The sequence below is a fragment of the Heterocephalus glaber genome, unplaced genomic scaffold, assembly GCF_053883595.1.
Source record: "Heterocephalus glaber isolate CG9 unplaced genomic scaffold, H.glaber_assembly_v1.0 deba00001757, whole genome shotgun sequence".
Lineage (NCBI taxonomy): Eukaryota > Metazoa > Chordata > Mammalia > Rodentia > Bathyergidae > Heterocephalus > Heterocephalus glaber.
Window position 1 is genome coordinate 1,713,788 of NW_028258454.1, and position 24,761 is coordinate 1,738,548.

The window sequence follows — 24,761 nt, forward strand, 5'->3', positions numbered from 1 at the left end:
ACCACATGTGACTTCTCACATATCATTACCCCTGCTCCTGCTTGGTTTTATGTCAAGGTCAGATGGAACCAGAAAAATCTAGTGCTGAGAAGAGTGAGCTGGGCTTTCTCAGCAGTGGTTCTTACTGCTGTGAAAGCAGTAGAACAGTGTGCATCATGTTCTTCTCTGAGAAGATGGATGGGAATAAAATAATTAGAAATGAAAGTAACAAATAGAAACAAAAAGATACTTTCCTTCCTAACAGCCTCACTCGGTTCAGTCTTTATCACATACCTGATGGATACTCTGACTAAGGAACCCTTCTCCATTGCTGGTGGGAGTGCAGACTGGTGCAACCACTGTGGAAATCAGTATGGAGATACCTCAAAGAACTAGGACTGGAAGTCCCATTTGACCCCGCTATTCCACGGCTGGGGATCTTCCCCAAAGAATTAAAAGAATCGTACCACAGTGATATATGTGCACCCATGTTTATAGTGGCACAGTTTGTAATAGCTAAAGCTTGGAAGCAGCCCAAGTGCCCATCAACTGGAGACTGGATAAAGAAGATGTGGTTTTTTATAAAATGGAGTACTACTCAGCCCTAAAGAATGAAAAACTAGTCATATAGCTAAATGGATGCATATTAAGGCCATACTCCTAAGTGAAATAAATAGGACACACATGTGTAAATACCAAATAGTATCTCTAGTGTGAGAAACTGAAAGTGTAAACAAGGATTAAATTGATTTAAATGAATAATTGATAATTTGAAATAGGAAAAAAGGTCCAAAGATGAAGGGGTGAAGGGAGGGGAAGGGAAAAGGAAAGGAGGGAAAGGAAAAACTATGAGAAAAGGAAAAAAAATGGAAATGATATCTATGTAAATAGGGAAGGGTGGAGGGGGTGAAGGGTGCACAGGTAATGGTGAAAAAATAAGAACCAAGATACATCATGTACAGGTACAAGCACCCAATGATAAATGTAAACGAATTGTACACCTAAAATGTACCAATAAAAGAATTTAAGAAAGAAAAAAAGCAGGTTTTGGTCATGTAGTATTAGTTGCCCATCACCTCGCTGGCTTAATGGTGCTCTGGTAGGGCCAGTTCTTACCACAGATAACTGGTAAATACATAGAGCAACCCAGAATCAGATAAACCTGATATGATTATAGGATTAAGCCTCATGCTTGTTATGTGGCCCAGCAATTACTGGAAAAGGCTTTGGTGTTTTCAGCAGTCCCCGTGAGGCATTATTTATAATATCACACCACTGGTGGGGCTCTCACCCTCTCCAACACGCATGCCCTGTAGTTAACCTGTGAGGAGCTGCCTGCTGTTCACTGTGGGGCATGCAGGGTTGGGGCATCTAGAAGCCAGTGCTAAGGTTCATCCGTGGACTGTGCTTGGCAAACATTCACGGGTGCCTTTGGAGCTAAGTACTGGGTAACAGGGACAGAGCTTGAAGGAGAGCCGTGGCCCTCCAGTCCACATGGACTGGATTACATAGGAGTCTTATCACTAGGCCTCAGAAGACAAACAGGACACGTGGTAGCATTTGCCCTGTTCCCAAGGAAAGCACAGCTGGAAGGGCCAGTGTCGTGGCCAAGGGTCAGTCCTACAGCCATCAGCTTCTATTCAAGTAGAACCCACCCATTTTGTCTCCTCTGCAGGGCCCATTCTTTGAAGGTGTTTGGGTAATTACAGTGTCCATCACTGCCTTTGACTGTTAGTTTTAGTGGATTAATTACCTGCCATGTCAAGAGACTTCCCCTGATTCCTCTGCACACCTCTTTCCCTCCTACTGGCTGTTTTCACCTGGCTTGATAAGTCAAAATAGCTCAGTAGTGTCCATTTCTGCTCTGTTGCATGAGAACGAGCCTATCCCTAACCTCTCTGTCCTAGAGCAGCATATGTGATGACACTGACCGAGTAAGTCCTCTAACATCAGTGATGAGACAGTGTAGAGAAGTGGCAAGGAAAGAGAAATTTAATTAGTTTCAATTTTTGAAAGTTTCACTTTGAGCTGGCACAAATATTTTTCTCAACTCCACACATTTTGGTTACATCTGCAATAGGCAATTACTAATCCTGAAAGGCAGTCTCCTCTCCTCCATGTTATTTCTTATACTGTGCAGGAATCTCACTCTATATACATAGTATCTACCTGTGCCCCTTGAGCTAAAGAGTGTTAGTAATGGCTGTGTCTTGGCCTCTCCTGCACTGCCCAGGGCCTCACCAAGTTCTTCCAAGTCCCTCAGGTGGGAAAATAGGGCACAGAAACATTCACAGGCCTGGTCTGACCCTCCAGTTCCGGGCCTGCAAGGATGGCAAGGCAGCACCGTTCCCAGTGCACCATGGATTCTCAGTACTAACAGTTATATGGATCAAATCCAGTTTCTCTCGCCGCACCATGCACAGCATAGATGCTCAATAAATACTTGTTAGAGTGAGTAATAAATTCCTGTATTCCATGGGGAAAGAATTCTAGTCTTTATAGAGCTTGCATCATTTGAACTTCTGGAAGGGAGCTGGGTAAAGCAGGAAAGCAGCCCTGAGCAGAGAAGCAGATGGCCATCTAAGGCCTACAGCTGAGAGACAGTGCTGTGTCTGTGGGAACTTGAAGCCCCAGACCTCGCTAACAGAGGCATGCAAGAGCAGTGGTCCCTGGGCAGTGCACCTCAGAGTTCCTTCTGTTCCCTTGGTGCTCTTAAACCAGCACACACTTGCTTTGCCAGGCTTTGGCTTCTGTGTCTTTAACAGCCCAGTAATTATCTCTTGATTAAGGGAGGCAAGGATGTGTGTACAAATCACTTTTGTTAGCAAATATTTCTCTTGGAAAAGCCCCAGTACGCTACCAGCTTTGTCTCAAGTGTTCAGAGGATACCATATAACTACAGGCTAGTTTAACCATATTAATCCCAGAGGAATCCTTCCCTGGTACTGGGAGCAGCATTTGATGGTGAATTGCCATGGGGACTGGAGCTCCAGTGCATGAGTGAAGACTCTCCTGTGACAGCAGATGAGTCCCACAGGGGAGGGAGGAAAGTGCTTCTGCCCAGGCCCCTCGATACCTGCTGTAGTTTTTCCAGGGAAGACTCACTATCACATCCAGGTAAGTGTTCCACTCTCAGGGAGCAAGAACAACCAAAGAAGGACCTGGGTGTCCTGTTCTCATGTTTACAAACAGTCCCCTTTCTCCTTACTCCATTTGGGGGAAAAGATCCTGGAGTTCAGCCCTCAGAAGATACTGTTCATTTACATCTGTCATGAGAACTCAAGGCAACCCTGGAATCTACCAGGAGGACTGTGGACTCATTCTGGCCACACATTTAAAGACTGCTGCTTTTCCCTCTCTATTGAAGACCCCGGCCAAGAGTCTGGATCTCCTGCAAGGCAACACAATGCAAGTCAAAGGAAAGACATGGAAACAAGACTTAAACAGAAAGCCGGGAACCGGGATGGGCCACACCAAGCATGTGTCAAGGACCCCCAAGCAACCAGGACCACCGGTATTTATTGATTACACAAGCATGAGTAAGAATCAGGTCGGGTACATGTGGCATTCAGTGATATCAGCTGAAACAGGCAAGGCTTGTAGAAAGGAGAATAAGGCATTGTTGCAAAAGGAGCAGAACAGACCAAAGGTAGGTCATAGTTAACTCATAAGCTACTGAAACAGTTAAGGGAGGGGTAGCTCTAGGAATGGAATGTAGCCTGGAGCCATGTGGTCCTGGCCACAGTTATCTCACTTAGGAGCCCTGCAGCTTCACAGATCAGGACTTAGATCTGCAAGTCAGAGGTTGGCTGGGAAGCTATACTAGCCTGTGCACCATTTGACATGCTCCTGTGAGTAGGGTAGGCTTTAGTCTGGCTCCAAGTACATTGTAGTCAATTATGGGAGGAAAATGCCTGCTTCATACTGCAGCCCACTCTAATCCTGGCCAGGGGGTTCTGCCACACCTATCACTATCCATGCAAGTAAAGCAAGTCAGACTTTTTCAGTCTGGCCTAATTCAGAGCTGGACAGTACCTTGGACACTACATAGCTGAGTTCCAGAATCTGTCTACTCCTTGTTCTCCTGTGTACAAAGAGGGGATTTTTACAAAGAGGGGATTTGGATGGCCACCCTCAGGAGTTTGAACATTGCTCATTCTGTAACAGTGTCTTCCTAAATATCCCAGTTTCTTTTCTTTAGATCTTATTCTTTACTGACTGGGGCTGTGAAATTGAGAGGCAGATGTGATACCTAAGAGTGTGTTTCCCAGGGCTGTGTCTCTGCCCTGCTCCCTTGCTGTGTCTAGATCACTCTCGACCCCAGGCACAGCTTTAGAGGTCCCATGCATTCCTTTTTTCAGTCCAAGCACTACACAGTGCTGAGTGCTGAATGTTGTTCACAGACAGTGCACAATGGGAATCCTGAGTCCTAGACAGCTTTCCTGAAGGAATGTTCAGGGGACCACAGCTCCTTCTGTCTTGCAGCACTGCCATTTTTAATGAGCTGTCAAGACCACACACTATCTCCACAGAGGGCGGGGCACAGGAAGGTCTTCTGTGCCCCAGCAGTGTGTTTCTACCACAGGTACATTCCCCCGGCCACCTACATGATAGAAAGGAGGGTGAGAAATGTGGTTCGTGTACCCCCAGGAAGGAGCTGAGCAGAGGTTGCGGGCCCCTTGGGCCAGGCTGTAGCTCTGCCTCTATTCCTGGTGCACCCAGGGGTGTGAGGGCAGATGCACCTGCAGAGAAGCCATCATCACGTCCAAACCCTCACATGTCACCACTCAGGTCACACACTGTGCCTCAGGCCAGTTCATCACATATGGAAAGCAAGGCTTCTTCCTGTGTTTTCCTTCCTGACCTGATAGTCACCTCTCCTGCTCGGTTGGCCTCTAGATTTCACTTCTACCCCAGGTTTGGGCCATTTCAGCACTTGCCACACCAGGTCTTCAGTGGGTTTCTTTCTGCCCTGATACAGAAATGCTAACTTACACCCCTACAATATAGTATGTCCCCTTTTAACAACAGTTATTTCTGACATAGAGGACTAACATTTTTGCAGTTTTAAGTCATCTGAGAAGCTTAGTTAATATAATCTTAGCAACATAGAAATGAACTAAAATGTGCCTTTCATCCCTGTTAAAAAATGTTAATGGCTTCCAGTTATCTGCTGAAAAAAGTTCTAACTTCTATAGTGAGGGAAAACTGCCTCAACCCATCCTTTCCCTGTCCTCCTTCAGCCAGGAGCCCAGCCATCCTCCACAATCCAGACAGACTTGGTGAACTCCCACCTCACACTGCCCCTCCCTGCCTGGGGTGGCCTGGTTCCTGCCCGTCCTCTGTGAGTCCCGCTGACCCTTGGTATGAACGCTCACCTGACACCTCACCTTTTCAGGGAAGCCTTCTCTTGCCTCACCAGCCAGGAATAAGGTTTCTGTCTCTGGTGTTCCATAGCACTTAGTCCTTAAAGTCCTTTTTATACTGGCATGCCAATTCAAGGTACTCACTGATGTTCACATTACCTAAGCATTACTGTCCCTTTGACATTTGCTGTGTACAGGATTGCCTTTTGTTGACATTTCTCTTTCCAATTTATTCTAAGCTTCTTGGGTAGAAGGTACTCTACTGTACGTACCTCTCTGGCATCTAAAACAATACATGGCACATCCTCAAAAAGGAAGGGAAGAAGGAAGGAAGGAGAGAAAGAAAGGAAAATTGATTAATGCTTTTCTATAATTCCTTGAACGAAGATGTTCAGAAAAATCTTGTTGATTTGTTGCTATTGTTGTTTTAATGTGTGATTCTTTCTAAAACACACAGCCTTGCTGGGTGTGGTGGTACACACTTGTAATCTTGGCCACCTGGGAGGTTGAAGCAGAAGGATCATGGGTTGGAGGTCAGCCTGGGCAACTTATCAAAATCTTTTTTTTTTTTTTTTTTGAGACAGAGTCTTACGATGTTATTCAGGCTGGTCTTGAACTCACTATGTACCCCAGGTTGACCTCGAACTTGTGGCGATCCTCCTGCCTCAGCTTACCAAATGTTAGAATTACAGGCGTGTGCCACCACTCCTGGCTGTTCAAAATCTTGTCTCAAAATAAAATATAAAAGGCTGAAGAAGTAGCTCAGCACTCCTTAGGTTCAAGGTTCTAGTACTACAAAAGGAAATAAAAAATGCACACCCTCAGTCAGTTAAGGGGGAAAGTCTTTCATGTTAGTTCAGCCTGAAAGGGAGGCCCTTTAGATGAGATGTTTGGTTGGGGAGTAGAGACCACGAGTGACCTCTGGCCCCTGAGAGTAGCTTCCTACTTTGCTTCTTCTGTCCATTCAGGAAGCCAACTCTGGGAGTTGCACAGAGTGGTCAGTTACAAATACCCCCACTTTCCTGTTCATCACTCTTCCTTGAGAGAGAAGCCATTGGGTATAGGGGTGTTGCTCCAGGGTCTTTTAGTTTTCCACATTATCAAGATTTTTTGGCATATGATATTTGTATGTATTTACGGGGTAACTATTATAAGTCCACACATGTATATGGCATGTAATGATCAAATCAGAACAGTTAGCATTTCCATCCCCTCAAATATCATCACCTCTCTATGTCAGGAATGCTCAAACTCTTCTCTAGCCCTTTCAAACTGTAGAACTAGATGCTGAAGATTGAGGTTGTCCTACAGGGCCATCCAGCAGCAGATCCACCTTCTCCTCTGTTTTGGTACCTGTTATTCATCCTTCCAGGATTTTTTATGTGTCAGTCTGTCCTAGGCCCAGGACTAGACATTGGATCAACTGGCCATATTTTCAAAATTTACACTGCTTGTGGGGATTCTGCTCATCTGAACCACTGTAAGGTACCTTCCTCTAACAAAACAGCCCCTCATGTGATAGCAGGCCTTCCATTCTACTTCTAAATCTGCGTGATTCTAAACATTTTCACTGGAGTCAGATGGAAAATTCAGTTGTGTCTTGTTTTGCTTCCTGTCGTAATTGGTTTTCCATATACAGGCTTAGCAGCGGGGCCGTGCTGAACACATCTCCCTGACAGTGTGCAGCTAGCACCAGTAGCAGGGACGGGAGAGTGAGAAGGATGCATCCTCCCACGGGCCGAGTTAGCTCATGACCTTGTGAGGTGCCCAGCACTTAGGAAATGCTTTGGGATTATGGATGCACAAGTGAACTCGGATTGCTCAGGCATCTCGGGATAGCTATCTTTCAGACCCCTACAATCAGGCTATTCAATTCAAATCAGTAGATCCAAATTCAGGACATTTAAGATGAATCCTGTGTGAAACAGAACCTTTTCAAAGCTAATCAGAAGACTTGGTGGCACTACTTTAATATTTCCTTCTCTTTAAATCAGTTTGGGGGAAAAGACAGTCTTTGCTTACTGACTCAGATTATTTACAGCTTTCTTTGGAAAAAGCGATTGTGTTCTGAATCTCAGTTTATGTGAGACCCTAATATCTTCTCAAAATAGAAAACATCCTTATTTCACCTGGGTTGCTGCCAAGATCCAGGGTAAGCTAGAAAGAGTTATCTTGCATGTTAGCTTTTCCACCTTTGGCAGACAGCACCTTGTGGCCCTCACTGCAGTGATTACAAGATGTGTGTAACCTGTGGGATTTGGGGCCATGAACAGGGATACTATGGAGGGCTGTGCTTGGATAGATGCCAGCCAGCTTCAGTTTTCTACACCATAATTGTCACTGCTGCTACCCCAGCCTGGGCCTGTAGGCTTTGGCTAGATGGCATCACCAGCCTGCCCAGAAAGGTCAGGCTTGTCTTGAAAGCCATCATGAGCTAAAGCATGGGCAAGGCCCTCTTTCAAATTAAGTACCACATTAAATTAACAGTATTTCATCATTATCCAAAAATCCGCTCAAAACCTACACAGAAACAGGAAGAGCTTGGCCTTCAGCAAGGCGTTTTGGACCATGAGGCTTTGTGGCTGGGGGCAGGGGAGCCTTTCTTCTTTTATCCTGAGCCAGAGAACAGACGACTCAGCCACTTCATGCTCATCATCTTAATCATAGACTCAAGATGGATATTTTGGTTAGTTTCCCTTTTTTTTATATACACACAATGCCTATTTATAACCATTTGTTGATGGGCTCTACCAATTACTTTAAAAACGTGTATTTAGAGAGAGACAGACTAAAAATGTGTGTCCAATGGGTAGCCATCATTCCTTGTTAGTTGAGCCTGTTGTGCGGAAGGATCAGAGCTAGGAGGGGGCTGATACATGAACACTATGCCAGGGCTGACCATCTGTAAGCACTTTAATTGAAGGATGATTAGAGAGAATGCACACTTTGCTTTCCATCTGCCATGTCTTTGTTGATGTAAGCTCTTGGACCTCAAGTTCATGGTTATATGGGCATTAAAAAGCCCAGTGCCACTGCTATCTCCATGTCATACTGTTTGTCAAATCCAGTGCTCCTATTTCCTGATTTCTCATACTTTCCCTCTCTTGACCATCTCCTCCATGGACTGTGGCTGCTGTTGAGCTCTTCCAGTCCAACTCCTCCTTCCTAGTCTTTGAGGGGCTCCTTCCTCTCTTTGTCTTTTTTTTTTTTTTTTTTTTTTTTGGTACCAGGGATCGAACTTGGAAACTTGTGCTTGCAAGGCAGGCAGCGGAACCAGTGACCTAAATCCCCAGCCCTTCTCTTTGTCTTTTGGTATTGGTGCTCTCCAGCGTTCCATACTCTGCCCCTCTCTCTTTCCAGCCCACATTTCTACCACTTTCACTATAGCAGGGAGAAGCGGAAATACAGCACCCAGGTTGGGAATCCTAGACAAGGCAATGCATAGGGGACATAAGGGAAGAGTAGTCTTGGAAGCTACCTCATGAGCTATCAGATGTAGATTTCTGACTCCTGCCCCTCCACCACACCCCAGGCACAGGGCTGAAAAAAGGGCCAAGTGGCTCTTGGGTCAACATGAAGGTGGAGGAGTGGGGGAGAGACAGACTAAAGAGATTGAACTTGTTTTCATGGCCAAGGTCAGAAACAGGAGCTGGAGGGTAGATTCTCTCCCTACAGATGCAGGATTGACACCCGATTGAAGGGGCAATGTGTGATTAAACCAAGAAGGCTAGACGTTGGCCACTTGGTTCTGGGGTAAGTTAGTCTGGGTAAGAGCCCCTGGAACTTTGGTAGACAGAAAAATTTCGATAAGAGATGAGATTTTGGAGTCTAAAATACCCAGAGGAATGCTGAGCTGAAACCCTGGGGAATTAAAACTCTTCAGAAATGAACAGAGAAAGAAGAAAGTGTGACGGAATCTGAAAAAGAATGTTAGGTAAAGCTAGCAACTCGGCCTGAGGGAGCATTTTTTTTTTCCGTGTCTGGAACTGGGGTGAGGATTCTGCATGTAATTTCTCACTTAGAGACTGAAAAGGAGAAAGATTAAGGAGAAGAACAAGCTGAGAAGAATGGCCACGCTTCTACCTGGATCATCTTTGTCACACTTTCCTTACCTGTCACATTCATCCTGTCCTTAGGGCCCAGCTTAGCAAGCACTATCTTCCTGAGTCCTTCCAGGGAAGTTCATATCTCCTCTGGAGTCTGGGTGCTTGTTCATTCAGGCCACAAATGTTTATTCCACTTTGTTAGAATCTATAATGTTCTAGCAAGATTATTTTCCTATTACCTACTGGACTCTAGTTTATTCATTCTGAGAACTTGATATGCAGCACCTATAGTGATCAACAAAAATAGATACTTGTTTAATAGATAAATGAATATGTTATTTATTCAAGATTCGATTTAAACCAAAGCATGAGAAGATCTGTCCTTGGCCCATTTCAGATACATATAGCATAATTTACCAAGATGGTCATGAATTGAGGATTCACTGGGAATTGGTTTTTCTTTGTTGGTGTACATTTCTCAGTTGACAGTCCTGGCAGTGTCAGACATTGACCAACTGTTGAAGCTCCCCATAAAATAGGCACATTCTCTGAATACTTATTATGCACAGTTCAAGAACGATTAACATTTAAACTCCGTCTAGGCTGAGCAAGCCACATCAAAGCTCTTTTTTCACTAGAACTCTTAAAATATCAAATATGAACTGAGTGAGTAGGTGTCTGAGAAATTGACTTTGTAAACTGAAAATCATAAACTTAGATTCATTCAAAGTGCATCATGTGGAGTACATCTATAAAAATTATGAGCATTTTGATTTCCCCCCTGTAGGTAATAAATAACACCCGTCATATTCCTTCTCACCTTTTTCTGATTAGCTTCATGTCTGGCACATTTTTCCCAATACTCCTGTTGCATGTTGTAAGGCTCTTACCAAGGACAAACAGGATTCTAAGTAAGCAATGTGAGTGGAACAGAAAGTTCACAGCAATCAAGTGTAAGTCCAGCAAGCAGGGGACTTTGTATGGTAGCCAGGCCTCCCTATTGTACCCTTCCAGTCCACACTGGCAGAGCTACACAGGGGCTCAGGGTAGGTGGCCATGAGAAGGAGCTGAGCCACATGGCCCCAGATCTCCTACTGCTGCCTTGGCCTGAATGCAGTACCCAGCCATGGGCTTCCACCTGGGGTCTATGGAGGCCAAGTGGACCTCTAGGGACTGCCAAAAGTAACCTATGATGGATGGGAAGCCCTGCTTTTAACTGCCTTGTGTAAGGGGTGCAGCATAGAGTTTGCTTAAAGGGAAGATTTTGCCATGCAAAAAGTCTGAAAATCATTGGCTTCACTAAGTCATATCATTTTAATAACTACTATATATTTAATAGATAATAATAACAGTTAATGTTTATTGAGAGCTTACTATGTGCCAGGGTCTCTGCTAAAGGCTCCCAGTGTACTATCTTATTTAATTCAAAACAAAACAAAAACGAGATAATTACTCATTTCATCATGAGAAAGCAGAGGCTGAGGAAAACGCCCAAAGTTATAGGGCTATTGAGCAGAGGAGCTACCCCAGGGATCTGACTTCAAAGCCAGAGACCCCAATCCCAAACATACACTGCCATTAACTAGCTCTGGTAAAACTGGCAAGCAGGCTTGGATAACTGAAAAATAACACAACTGATGTTTTGTTAGTTTCCCTTACAAGTCAGGCATTGAGTGATTCTTGATTTGCAGTTGCTCTGAGCTTCATTCTACTCCTGTAACCTCTTGGCTTCTGAGCCCTCCCCAGATTCTTGACTGATCTGGCACCCTGCCTCCCCCTCCCCGTCTCCTCTCTTTTTTGTTTTCTTCTTGCTTCCCTCATTCCTTTCTTCTTTTCCTTCTGCTCTATTCTTCAGGTGCTTGCTCCTGGCATATCCATGACAGGTCAGTCTGCTCTTCCACCCCAGCACATACTCTCTTTCCTCAGCATGAGTTATGTGGCCTCAGCGAACTCTTCATGTTTTATTTTATTTTAAGTATATGCAGTTGAAGGCTGTTGCATTCATTTTATTGTCTCCAAAATTATATGTGAATTAGAATGTCTCTCTCTTTTTTTTTTTTGGTACCTGGGATCGAACTCGGTACCTTGTGCTTGTGAGGCAGGCGGCGGAACCACTAAGCTAAATCCCTGGCCCTAGAATGTCTCTTTTGAGCCAAGCCCCCGGTGGTGTTGTTGCCACCCTAGGTACCCAGTACCGACAATCAGAATGATGGATGGCTGTCAGAGAGGCACATCTGAGAACCTCCACATCACTAAACTGACCACCCGTGGGGGGAACTCCTGGGGAGGCAGGTTTCTCCTGCAAGGCCAATATAGGTACAACTGGTACGGCTGAACATGGTCATTTCAGGTCCTTAAAGGGGCCAAAAAGCCAGGAGCCCATATTGAGCCAAGCTGGGCTAAACTGGGCCAGGCACAGGCCAGGGCTAAGCTGGGCTGGGGTCAAGAGAGCCAGAGTTAGGTGTGAAGGTGACTACAGGACTCAGGTGATCCAAGGGTAGAGCAAGAATTAAGACTGTCTGTCCTGGTTCACTCTGTTTTCACACTTTTGGGCCAGACCTGTGGTTTAGCATATTATGTAGAACTTATCATCTAGAATGTAGGTGATGTGACCACATCAACCCTCATAATTTCTTATTTTTTTTTTGGTACCAGGGATCGAACTCGGGTCCTTGCGCTTGCAAGGCAGGCTGCAGAACCACTGAGCTAAATCCCCAGCCCTCGCCTCATAATTTCTTAACAATCCTTTGTTCTCTTAACTGGGAAGACCTGTCATTACAAGGTTGGGCAGTCAGTAGCATCTGGACTTTCATGGCTATCAGTCATAGTCCTAGGTCCAACCTGACTAAAACAACTCCTCTTAGTTGGTAAATCAGTTTTGTCTGTATTCCCAGTCCAGTGGCAACTGCAGGGATCTGGGATCTTTACTACCAGGTGCAAAGTGCTGGCCACACCCAGGATCTTATTTCCTCTTCACAGTCACCATGGGTAGGGCAGCATTTTTATCCTCATTTTACATAGAAGGAAACAGAAACAGAGTGGTTGAATGACTTAGTAAGACCGCAAAGAGATTTTTCCAAAGGCTTCTAAAATGCACGCACTGTCTCACAGTTCTTTTTCAGAACTAAAGAAGGGCACAGGGGTTCTGCTGCTAACTTCGTAGAAGCCCTGCACCCCAGTTTGAGGGTGGAGCTAGGAGGGCCATCCATGTGGCACTGGGGCTCTCTCCATCTTCAGAAGCTAAGCAGAGAGGGTCAGTAAAGCATCAGCTCAGAGTGCTGGTTTCCAGCCAGTGTTTTTTAGGAAACTATTTTTAGAGAAAAGCTTCTGTTTTTAGATCTATAATGATTTTTAAATTAAGAAACAAGACAACAGTGTACAGCCTCCCATGTGGATACGGAAGCCTTGTGCTCGCTTCGGCAGCACATGTACTAAAATTGGATATGGAAGTCCTTGCCACACAGCAAAATGAAAGCTTAGTCTTGACCTCAGCCTGAAGCTGTTGGGACCAGTGAGGCCACAAGCAGGCTAGAGATGAGAGCCACACATAGGCCAGTGTATCCCTCCAGCTGCCATGTGCACAGCTGCCACCTGGCAGGACAGAGGGACCATAGCAACCTGAACTTCATTGAGGGATTGAAATCCTTTGTTTGAACTGTCATTAGACTGTGCAGGAAAAACTGCACAGCCAATCCAATTAAACTTTAATGTATATTTTAGAAGAAAGCACTTGATTCACCTAATAAATAAGCAACAAGATACTCTTAAGAACTTTTCTGGGGGCCGGGGATTTAGCTCAGTGGTTTCTCCGGCTGCTGCGCAAGCGCAAGCACCTGAGTTCGATCCCTGGTACCAAAAAAAAAAAAACCAGAATTTTTTTTTAAATCTCTTTTGTAACTTTAATTGAAGCATTGCTATTCATTTCTAATTCTTTCTTAAAAGCACCAAATTTTAAAATCTAAGTAAATTTTTTAAAAACCATCAAGAACTTCCCTCTGAAACAAAAACAATGATGCTCAGTCCTCCAAAGGTCCAAATTTAAATTCTACCAAAATCAAAACAAAACAAAACAAAAAACCCACACAGAAATAAAAAGTAACAAAAGTCACATTCTAGGGGGTCAGTGCATTTAGCAGTATTTGCTGTGCTAATTGTCCTTCAGCTGACTTTCAAAAACAATAACACCATAGCTCATCAAAATATACATCCCATTTGCTTTTTTAAATTAAAAATAATAATTAAAAAGAGAAAACTTGGGGCTGGGGATTTAGCTCAGTGGTTCCACTGCCTCCCTCGCAAGCGCAAGGACCAGAGTTCGATCGCTGGTACCAAAATAAATAAATAAATAAATAAATAAATAAAATTAAAAAGAGAAAATTGGGGGGGGGCGGAATTTAGCTCAGTGGTTCCGCCACCTGCCTTGCAAGCTCAAGGACCTGAGTTCAATCCCCAGTACCAAAAAAAAACAAGAGAGAGAAAACTTTAAGGAAGTCACAGTAAATTGCCTGACTCATTTTGATGGTATATACAGCATATGGAGGTCAGGAAGGCTATCTGCAGCACACATCATTGGGATATCCATCTTCAGGGTTTAGCTATCTTCCAAAAAGTGTAAAATACCCACAATTCCAAGTATGAAGGGACACAGATGATCTCCTTTGAGAATTCCACAGGACAGTACAGGTGCCCAAGCTGTTCTTCATAGAGCGACAGGGCTTCTGTCAAATTGATACAGTTCCCCTGTGTAAAATACTTTCCATCCTGTTTCAATACTTTCATTGAGAGGTCAAGAATCAGTCTGAGAAACTCGTATGTGGAATCTTCTGGAGATGTGGAGATTGGAACAGCTGTCAAATCATTAATCACATAACCAAACTCTCTCCCTTCTTTGGCGTACCTCTTCAGTACTGGAACACAGTCTTCTATTAGAACCTGATAGCAGTCTCCTTTAAGATTGTCTAAGACGTCACTACGTGTTTTGCGCATATATTTCTTACATGCGTGAACCACCATTTGGTCAGTCTCTACCATAATGACCATCTTTGGTTTCAGTTTGACTATTTTGCTGAATATACCTCCATCTCTGGCCCCCAGAATCAGTACGTTTTTGCCAGTGTAATCTTCTTTGCCACTGCCCATGATGGCCCGGATATATGCCAAATCACTCTCTGCCAAATTAATATCCCCACTAAGGATGAGAATATTTCCAAACTGCTTTGAGTGTAAAATTTTGATGTTCTGATAAGGTGAATCTTCATCATATACTACTTCATCTATGTCACACTCAACCAGGTACCCATCAGCAGTGGGCCAGTATCTGTTGATGGCCCTTCCTCGAACTATGGTTGGTAAACGCTTCACCTGCCCAATACTGGCCTGACTCAGTTCTTTCATTCTCTTTTCTACTTTGTTCAAAAGGTTGTCAATTTCTTCTTTGCCCTGGATATCACTGTCATAACTCTGAAGGTCCAGCAATACCAATCTTATGTGGATAAATTCTCAAACTGGTGAAGCTGCTATTTTTGTTTGTATAGGTTGCTAGGTAGCCATGATCCTGCCAGGTATGCACCGACTCTGCTATGCCCTGCTCCTGGAAAATGTACTGCAGGCCTTCTAGAATGGTCTCACCATTAGCTTTGGTGCCGAGCATGAAGTCCAGCGTGCTGTGCCGTGCTGCTTGCCATAGTGAGATGAGGCCCTGTGCTATGCCTGAGAGAGGCCACCACGGGAGACTCGGGGCTGCAAGACATGTCAGGCTGCAGCCGGTGAGGAGTGCCTCCTAAGAACTTTTAAGCACAAAAGTTGGAAGTAGTTGCTGCTGATTAAACCTAAATTTTCCGTTTACTAAAAATATAGCTGATAAGATTCCATAGTAAGAAATTGTTGTCATTTATATCTTAAATGCCCCCCATTCCCCAAAAAACCTCATGGGCACATAGGTTGGGCTTTTGGAAGGTAATTGGATCAGGGACTGAGAGCTGACTATACTCTGTCAGTGGGTGGGGTCTGGCTGGAAGAGGCAGTCACAAGGCACAGACTGGAAGGGTTCATCTCCCTCCCCAGCTCCCCCCTTTTCTCTGCTTCCTGTCCACCGTGGCCCTCTGGCTGCTGTGTCTCCTTTGGAGCCTGCCAAGCATGGACTGAGATATGAGCCAAAATAAACCTTTCTTCCTTTAAGTTGCAAGTGTCGGGTATTGTGTCTCAGTGATGCTGATAACAAAGTCTCTGCAAAAACTGGGAGTTTTCCCCTAAGTAATCCAAGTGGGTAAATTTTACTGTAAGAAAATATGCACTCATCATTAAGTAAAAAGATGGCATCAACTGGCAGCAGAAAGCAAATGGGTCAGTTGTGGGAGAAGGAATCTTCAACCGGTCTTTGTAAATTACAAAAATGATTAAAAACACAGAGATCTCAGTGGAAATAAATGGCAGGCGAAACAATAGGATAGAAAAGGGACTAAATTCTCAGAGTGACAAATTATAGCTTCCATCCATAAATAATTTTTCCTCAAATCTTTTCTAATTCTGGAACATGAATGTGGGAGCAAATATAGGTCCTTTCCAAACCCAGACAGTGTAGTGGGTTTATGTTTTGTTTTTTAAAGTTTTTTTATGTGGTTTTTCTGGTTTTATTTTGTTTTTCTAGTATAATAATGACTTCTGCCTACTTTCTTCTTCTTTTCCTACATTTCTATGTCTTGGGTATAAGGAGAAGTAAAAGAAAAATAAACTGTATTATACTGTGATAATTAAAATTCAGCAATAGTTGTGCCAGGCATTATTACCCATTTCATAGAGCTATTGCAGAGATGACGTGAGTTAACACACATAGAACCTTTAAAAAGTGCTTTATGTTTATAAGCAAATTAGTAAGTGTTTTAAGTATTGGCTACTACTGTATTATCTTTAATGTTGGCAGCACTAACAATAGTCTCACTATGTACCAGATACCATATTAACCGCCATATATGCCTTGTCTTCCTTTGTATTGTCAAACTGATTTTACAGATAGTAAACTAAGGCATGGGAAGTTCAGAACACTGCCCAAGATTGCACAACTGGTAATAATAGCGATTATTGCACACTTTCCGTATGCTGGACTTAGTACTGAACATTTTCAGTGTGTGGTACATTTAGGCTGTACAGTCCTATGAGAGTGATACTGTAATCTTCATTATACACACAAGGAAAGTGAAGCCCAGGAGGCCAGCTAACACCAAGACCACACAGCTAGTGAGAGAAGGAGCTGAGATTGAAACCCAAGCAGTCTGACCCAGAAGGGCCTGCTCTGTGCTGCTTTGCCCTGTGGCCTTCCAGGACAGTGGGTGGCAGGACTTCACCTCAAACACACAGCCCTTTCCAGTACCTTGGTTACCATCTCTAGCATTGCTTTTCTCCAGAGTCACAAAGGAAGTCTTCCTATGCCTCACTCTCTGACTATGCCCAGCTCATTCTACTTTAGCAGCATTTCAGAGAGGAGGAGATCGAGATCATCCTGTTCACCCTTCACTAATGCTTGGGATTCCTGCCCAAGCCCTCTCCATGGAAGCCTGTCCTTCTAGGCTTTGGGAAGCTCTGTCAGGACATTCCATATATTGAGCCAAAATGGAACTGTGTGCCTTAATCCCTGTGTGCCTTGGTTTCCTCATTCAGCAGATGTTTAAAACAATACCTTGTCTATGCTATATTTTATAAATAATAGCTGTCCTCAACATTATTTTAATTATTATTTCTTATTGCTTCCCATGAAAGCTTTAGAAGACAAATCTAGTTCTTCTTGAATTCATCCCTCTCGCCATTTGGTTTCTGTTGCTTGCCCTCATCTTCCTGTGTCCAGGAAACAAACAGGAAGCCCTCTTGATGACTGTGTCATTCTGTTCTCCCTCCACGCATCCTGAAGAAGCACCTTTCTCGGCTAGTCCTTAGGTTTACCATTCCCCTCTTCAGAAGGCAACCCAGTTCTTGCTCATTTTCATATGTGGATAGATATAAAGTTTTCTATTAATTTCTTGCCAACCCACACATACATGCTATTTTCTTTGGGCATGAAAACTTCGTGTCTTCTCTGAACTTCCTCTTCTTATTTGCAGGTCAGCTAATGTGTTTATTTTTTAAAGCGTTATTTAGTTAAAAGCCTCAAAGCTTATACACCACAATGTTAACAGCAACTAATAAAATTACAGGTAATTTTTATTTTCTTGTTCCCACTTTTCTGTAGTTTTCAACAATATACAATAAACTTATAAATTGTATAGTTACAAAAAATGTGTTTTATAAAAATACAATTGTTAACTGTATTACACAGTAGTTTCCATAGAGTCAGAAGCATGCTCTATCCAGCCTGCTCAAGAGAGAGGGTTGCTGTTCATGAAGATCAGAAGGGTCCCTAGGCATCCCTCAGCCCCTTCCCCATTGGTGAATCCATCATCTGTCACTAATCATTGTCTTTCAAGTGACAATATATTTAACCAATACTATAGATTCTTGCTATAGGTTGAACTGCTCTGTTGAAATAGAGAGGTAGACGAAATAGAGGGGTGGACCCTTACCCACTAACTTGATATCCCTTCTTGAAAACTCCTGAAGTGCTTCTGGAATTGCTTTCAGATCTGCAGAACATAGTTCTGCTCTAAAACCATAGTCCACCTTATTCTGGAAACTTGACCTCCTTCAGATTTGCTCAGATAAGGAGTTTACTGCGTTGTATGTAGGGTAGGGTTTCCTTCATGTGCCCTGAAGTTTTCTGCTCATCTCCTTTTTTTTTTTTTGGTACCGGGGATTGAACTCGGGTCCTTGTGCTTGTGCAGCAGGCAGCGAATCATCTCCTTTTTTACCTCCAAAATCAGTGCCTATAGTTAATCAGTCTTATACCTGAATATTTCTGCCTGGCCAGAAAGTTTTATTATCTCAGAGATAGCTTTCGGCTCAGAAGGAAAAAAAGAAAGATACACGTTATTGTGTATGCTTACCTGTTACCACTTAGTTTCTACTCGGAGGTTAACAAAGGGCAACGCCTTCTTATCTGTCAGGCTGACGGGATGGAATGTTTGGTGCTTCTGGCTCAAGATCTGAAACCCTGTGCTTTCTTTGCTTCCTGTTTACCATTTTCCTCTCCATATTATTTTATTTTTGTCCACCTCATTTGCTAATGGTTTTCCTTTGGCCCTCAGTGCTTTGTTCCTGCACTTCTGCTTTGCTCTTACTTCACTTTCCAGACACCTAATCCATCCCTAGTATGCAGAGACCACATTGTGGCTGGGAATGTTCAAATCAGTGTGGGCTTGGGTCTGTCATACAGGGCATTCCTTTAGCTCCAGCATACGGTGGACATTTCCCCTGGAGCTCATATTCATTCCCCAAATGAGTATATCTAATATCAGACACAGTCTCCCCACTATTTCCTGCACCAGCACCTCTGTTCTACCAATACCTACAATATCCTCCCCATAATCACCCTTAAGCCCTTGGAATTTTAATGATTTTATAACCATATGTCACCAAAAATCTTGGGTTTTTACCTTCAAAACTTTTCTCAGATTCAATTTGCTCATCACTTTATGTTATTGAATTTTAGAATCGGAATGCTGTATTACATACATTATTTATGTAGTTGTTATTCAACAAATAGTTCTTAAATCTGGATATAGTCTAACTTTGTCAGATAAATTTTTAGTGTTTACTGACCTTCTAAGAAATCTGTGTCTCTTGTCTTTCATCCCAGCAGTCTGTTCTGTATACTCTCAGTTCAGTAATGAAAACATCAATTTAATAATTCAGTGTTTCTTATGAATACAGATACAAAAGTCCTCAACAAAATACTAACAGATGTAATACAACAGTGTATAAAAACGATTATATTTCATGACCAATTGGAGTTTGTCCCAAGAATGTAAGGCTGGTGTAACACCTAAAAATATAAACAACAAAAGCACTTGATAATCTTTTCTTTTTTTTTTTTTTTTTGGTACGGGGATTGAACTCAGGTCCTTGCTCTTGCGCAGCAGGTGGTAAAACCACTGAGCTAAATCCCTGGCCCCTTGATAATCTTTTTTTTTTTTTTGGTACCAGGGATCAAACTTGGGTCCTTCCGCTTGCGAGGCAGGCGCTGGAACCACTGAGCTAAATCCCCGACCCAAACTATGCTTTAAGGTACTATACTTTTTTTTTTTTGGTACCGGGGATCAAACTCAGGACCTTGTGCTTGCGAGACAGGTGCCAGAACCACTGAGCTATTGATAATCTTGATAGATGCAAAAAAGCCTTTTGACAAAATTGAGCACCACTTCATGATAAAAGCATTCAACCTAGGACTGAAGGAGTCTTTTCAGTTCGACATAGGCCAGGCATGTTGGTGCACGCTTGTAATCCCAGCACTCAGGAGGCTGAGGCAGGAGGATCACTGTGAGTTCAAGGCCAGCCTGGGCTATATAGTGTGAGTTCAGGGCCAGCTTGAACTATAAAGCAAGACCCTGTTTCAAAAAAACAGAAACAACAAAAAACAAAAACAAAAAAAACAGGCACATAGAACAATAAAATAGAAATAAAAGTCCAGAAATAGATCAATAAAATACAAATAAGAGTCCAGAAATAAAAATCTCCCATTATAGTCAATTGGTTTTTGACAAAGATACCAAGATAATCAAATAGAGAAAGAACAGTCTCTTCAACAAATAATGCTGGAACAACTGGAAATATATACACCAAAAAATGAAGTTGGAGTCCTGTTTTACCAATATATAAAAATAATTCAAAATGAACCAAAGACTTAAATATAAGAACTTAAACTGTGAACTCTTAAAAGAGTAACCGTAAGTGTGAATCTTTGTGACCTTGATTGATCAATAGTTCCTAAGATATAGCACTAAAAACCAAAGCAACAATAGAATGAATTAAAAGTTTAATTCTGATCCATTTTTATAACCAGGTTTTCTCTTGAATCATTGTATCAGAGCAAGTTACAAAACTTTGGGAAAAAGGCAACTGGTAAATTGTCCAGTAACATCTCTTACGCATTTACCCTACTTGTATATATCCCAAATAAAATTTTTGATCTAAAACCTTCTTAATTTAAGTATGTTTAAAAGGAAATGAACTGAACCATTTCTATTTGTCTGTTTTATACAAAAGGCTACACAGTGTTACTTCAAAGCAAGCAAAGTCAGTACCATTACAGATTTTTTTTTGAATAAGCAATTTGATAAATTCCATCTTGTGGTCCATTCTTGTGAATTCATCACTTCTTTGAGTCACTGCCCAAATCCATTTGTATTGTTACTCCTAAACAACAACAAGAGCAGAAAAACTGGAATTTATCACAATTAACTTTTGTGTTTCAAAGGATACCATCAAGAAACCAAAGAGACAATCCATGGAATGGGAGAAAATATAGCATCTGATAAGGGATTTGTATCTAAAATATAAAAAGAACACAACTAAAGAATAAAAGGACAACCCAATTAAAATGGGCTAGGATTTGGAACAACATGGGTGAACCCACAGGACATTATGCTAAGTGAAATAAGCCAAATACATGGATGAGCTCACTTATATGTGGATCTAAAAAAGTAGAACTCATAGAAGTAGTAAAACAGTGATTGCTAGGGACACTGGAGTAAGGATTGGTCAGAAGGTGCAAACTTTTATTTATAATGAATAAGTTCTGGAACTCTGAGTTGCAGCATGATGACTATAGTCAATACAATGTATTCTTGAAATTTGCTTAAAGAGTAGATTTTAAGTGGTCTCACAAAAAAGTGATAATGTGAAATGATAGGCAGTTAATTATCTTGACTGGAGGAGTTACTTTACAATATATGTGTATCTCAAAACCTCATATTGTATACCTTTAGTGTACACAATCTTTGCAGTAAAAGGTGGTTGGTCAGTTGAAAGCCATGCCAGAAAAAAGAAGCTTGATTCCTACCGCACATCATAGACAGATCAGTTCCGAGTGGGTGTTAAGTCCAAATATAAGAGGAGAATGGAATGTTCATACAACATAATACTATCCAACAATGAAAATGAATGAAGTACTAGAGCTAGGCTGAATCTCAACAGTGTAGATGAATTTCATAAACATTATGTGGACCCAAATAGGCCAGAGTAACATACTATATATAGTTTCCATTTACATTAAGTCCAGAAGCAGGCAAAGGCACCTTTGCTGCCCAAAGTTGGGATAGCCCAGGTCCTGGGAGACAGGTGAGAGGAGCCCGGGGACCTGGACCCCGAAGTTCTAGCAGTGCTCTGTCTCTTGACTGGTGTGTTGTTTACTGGGGACAGTTCACTGCTCACCAAGCTGCACCCTGGTGATTTGTGTACTTTTCTCTATAGGTATTACTAAAAAGTGCTTACTCCTGAATTGACACAGAAAAAGATAGCTCTTGCTGATTAAATTTTAAAAATAAATTATGAAGGTTCTCTCTGAAATTTTTAGATAGACAACAGTTTTTAAGTGTGAAAGTCTCAGGTGTAAGATGTAGAGATATGGGACATTAACCAGTAGGAGGGCCGATGATATATTTGTAAAGTCAGAAATGTGTGTATCTTGCAGATGGGTGGTTCTGCTTCTGGACTCATCCTAAAGAAATTCAGGCATGTGTGTACAAGGAGATGTAGACAATGGTGTTCACTGAATAATAGCTAATAATAATAATAATATTGCAACCTAGATGCCCTAGAGGGGACTAGATAAATAAAATGTGGTATTTTTATATGGTGAAATATTAAATAGTTAAGAGGAACATGTGAACATATATAATCACAGAGTTCTAAACACACAGCAGTGGGCGATAAAGCAAGTTGCAGAATATGTTTAACATCACAGATGTGTGTGCATTTTTAAAGCATAAAGCAGTAATATGTCTTATCCCTTGGCACATATGCTACTGCAGTTTACAAGGGCAGAAGCAGCCCATGGAAGACTGGGTGGGGGGGGAACTAGGATTGAGGAGACAACTAAGGAGACTTCCACTTCATCTTTGCTGTCCAATTTCTTTTTTTAAAAAACTCAAATATGGCAAAATGTTAACATATTCATTCTGGGTGATGGCTAACAGGGCATTGGTTGTATCATTCTTTGTTATTTTCTCTTTGCTTAATGTCTTAAAATTTTAAAAAAAGTTAAGATGATAGTATGTTTCATCGTTTAGTCTTAGATTTATTTATTGTTTAGGTATTTTATGTTCTTATTTGTTTTAAGAAAAAAATGTATATAAATATAAGCGTGCCTGAGATAGCTGTTTCCTCTTGTGTGTATGTCCACCAATCATGCTTGTTTTATGTAACCATCTTTGGTATGGAAACATGACCTTCACACAGCTTGAGAGGGGCAAGACACGAGGGCTAACAGTTTGATCAGTGTGTATACAGAAAATCCACTTCCCACGACAGACATCCCTGCACACCTCCACCACTAGACGCATCTGTTTGTGTTGGAGCCAAAATACCCACAAACAGAAAAGCAAGAAGTCAAAAAGTTTTTCCTCTTCGGAACTGAGGATTTATTGGTGTGTGCTTATTAAGACTGAAGCTCTGAAACCACCACCGTTTACTGGCTCAGTCTCCATGTGTATCTACAGGATCGTTTCCAAAATGAGTGGGATCCCTGCCTTTCCACTGTCAACATCACTCCCTGCTTAGGAGGAGTGCTGGAGTCCTGCTTGGGGAGGAGAGTGCTCGCAAAACCTTGTTTTTTCTCTTTGAGATGGAATCTCATTGTGTTCCCCAGGCTGACCTTGAACTCTGAGCTCAAGCAGTCCTCCTGCCAGGTCCTCCCAGGCAGCCAGGACTGCAGGCACATGCCACTTTTCAGTCTGTACCCAGCAGGGACAAAAACCCCATGCACCATGCCTGTTAGTTACTAGGCTGGCAGCCTTTTGAAGTGCTCCCAAAATGATTGCTGTGACTATCTGAAAAGTTAACAGAGAAATGTGAGTTTAAAACAGACTGAATATTATCCAGCTAGATCTAAAGTTGAGGCTTTTAAATTTGTACACTCAGGAATGAGGTTGGGGAACCTCCACCTGTTTCCGCCTGGGTGCACCACAGGCTTCAGCTAGAGCTGCACTTTCTCCACACCTCTCCACTCCTCCATGCAGTGAGCCCAAAGGAGGAACTGAGTGTACTGGGCCCTAACCTGCTTTTGTGTTGAATTTCTGAGCCACATGTCTGCTGGCTACGTAGAAGCAGTCTGGTGTGCTGAGTGCGGTGGGGTTGTCTGGAAGGATCACAGATGGCAGCTAAATCTTTCTAAATGAAAGGTCATTTATTAGCAGAGCCTCTGCCACAGATCTGAAGCCAAGTTCACTCTGTTGGCTTTAGTAGTAACAAAAGCAGTATCTTTTTAGCTCCATCTGCATGGCCTCTCCTTCTTAATTGATTCAGAACTCAAAAGTGGGTAGATATTAGTAATTGGTCCCCTTAAAATCCCAATTAATTACTATAAGACCTCAAAATGATAAATTAATGTAACCCATGATAATACCAGCCATCTGTATACAAAATTTATTCTTACAGTTATTCTGACTACCTGAGTGAGCAGTTACTTACTTTTAGATTTCATACGTGATTTAAAAATAAATATATGTAGCCAGACACAGTGGTGCACACTTGTAATCCCAGCTAATTAGGAGGCTGATCCAGGAGGATCACAACTTAGCAAGACCCTGGCTAATAATCAAAAAAGGTCTGACATACCTCTCAGTGGTAGAGCACTTGTCCAGCATGTGTGTGAGGCCCTGGGTTCAATCCCCACTGCTGCGAATGAATGGATGTGTGAATGAATGAATGAGGCATGGTTGAACTCTCCTAGATTGAGATAGACTCCATTAAATGTGTATTTTATAATTTATTATAAGCATACACAAAAATGTAACTTATACATTTAAGAGGGAAAAAAAAAAGCCAATACCAAATACCAAAAAACAACTCACGTTGCTTTAACAGAACACTGTTCTGCACATGGCCAACTGCACATTGGCAAAGCGTAGTGATTTTAAGGATGAATTAGTATTCTAATCTCTTTGGGATTTCCTTTATATTTGCAGTAGTTTATGACTGACATTTAATGTAACTAAAGCTTTCTGTTTATATTTAATAAAAGATTCGTTTCTGTGGCAAGACACACATTTGCACTCCAGTGTTGAATAAGAGCTACTATTCTGCATGAAGGACATAAAAATGCTGATTTATAAGTCCATGTTCCAATACCAGCAATCTAACTCTTCCAAACTATTTCTTCCCAGGTCCTGGGAACAGCACGACTCCAGCAAAAGATGATTCTTTTCCAGAATATTCAACTTTTAACACCTCTGTCCATGCTGCAATCAGACACGGAAATTGGAAACTCCTCACGGGCTTCCCAGGTAGA

At 42.3% G+C, this 24,761-nt stretch overlaps 1 protein-coding gene and 1 pseudogene across 15 annotated transcripts in view; one reads left to right on the forward strand and one right to left on the reverse strand.

The window, feature by feature from the left end:
• The window catches only part of Arsb (arylsulfatase B), a 301,469-nt gene that overhangs the window by 159,932 nt on the left and 116,776 nt on the right, over nucleotides 1–24,761 (forward strand). For all 15 annotated transcript variants that reach the window (XR_015447385.1, XM_087201174.1, XM_087201179.1 and 12 more), the window contains one exon: nucleotides 24,637–24,756. Coding sequence is in view for 14 of the 15 variants with exons in the window: in XM_087201174.1 (XP_087057300.1) it covers nucleotides 24,637–24,756 (120 nt within the window). In the remaining variant the exon portion in view is untranslated. The remainder of the gene's footprint in view (nucleotides 1–24,636; nucleotides 24,757–24,761) is intronic.
• On the reverse strand, nucleotides 13,903–15,076 carry LOC106008192 (spermine synthase pseudogene; annotated as a pseudogene).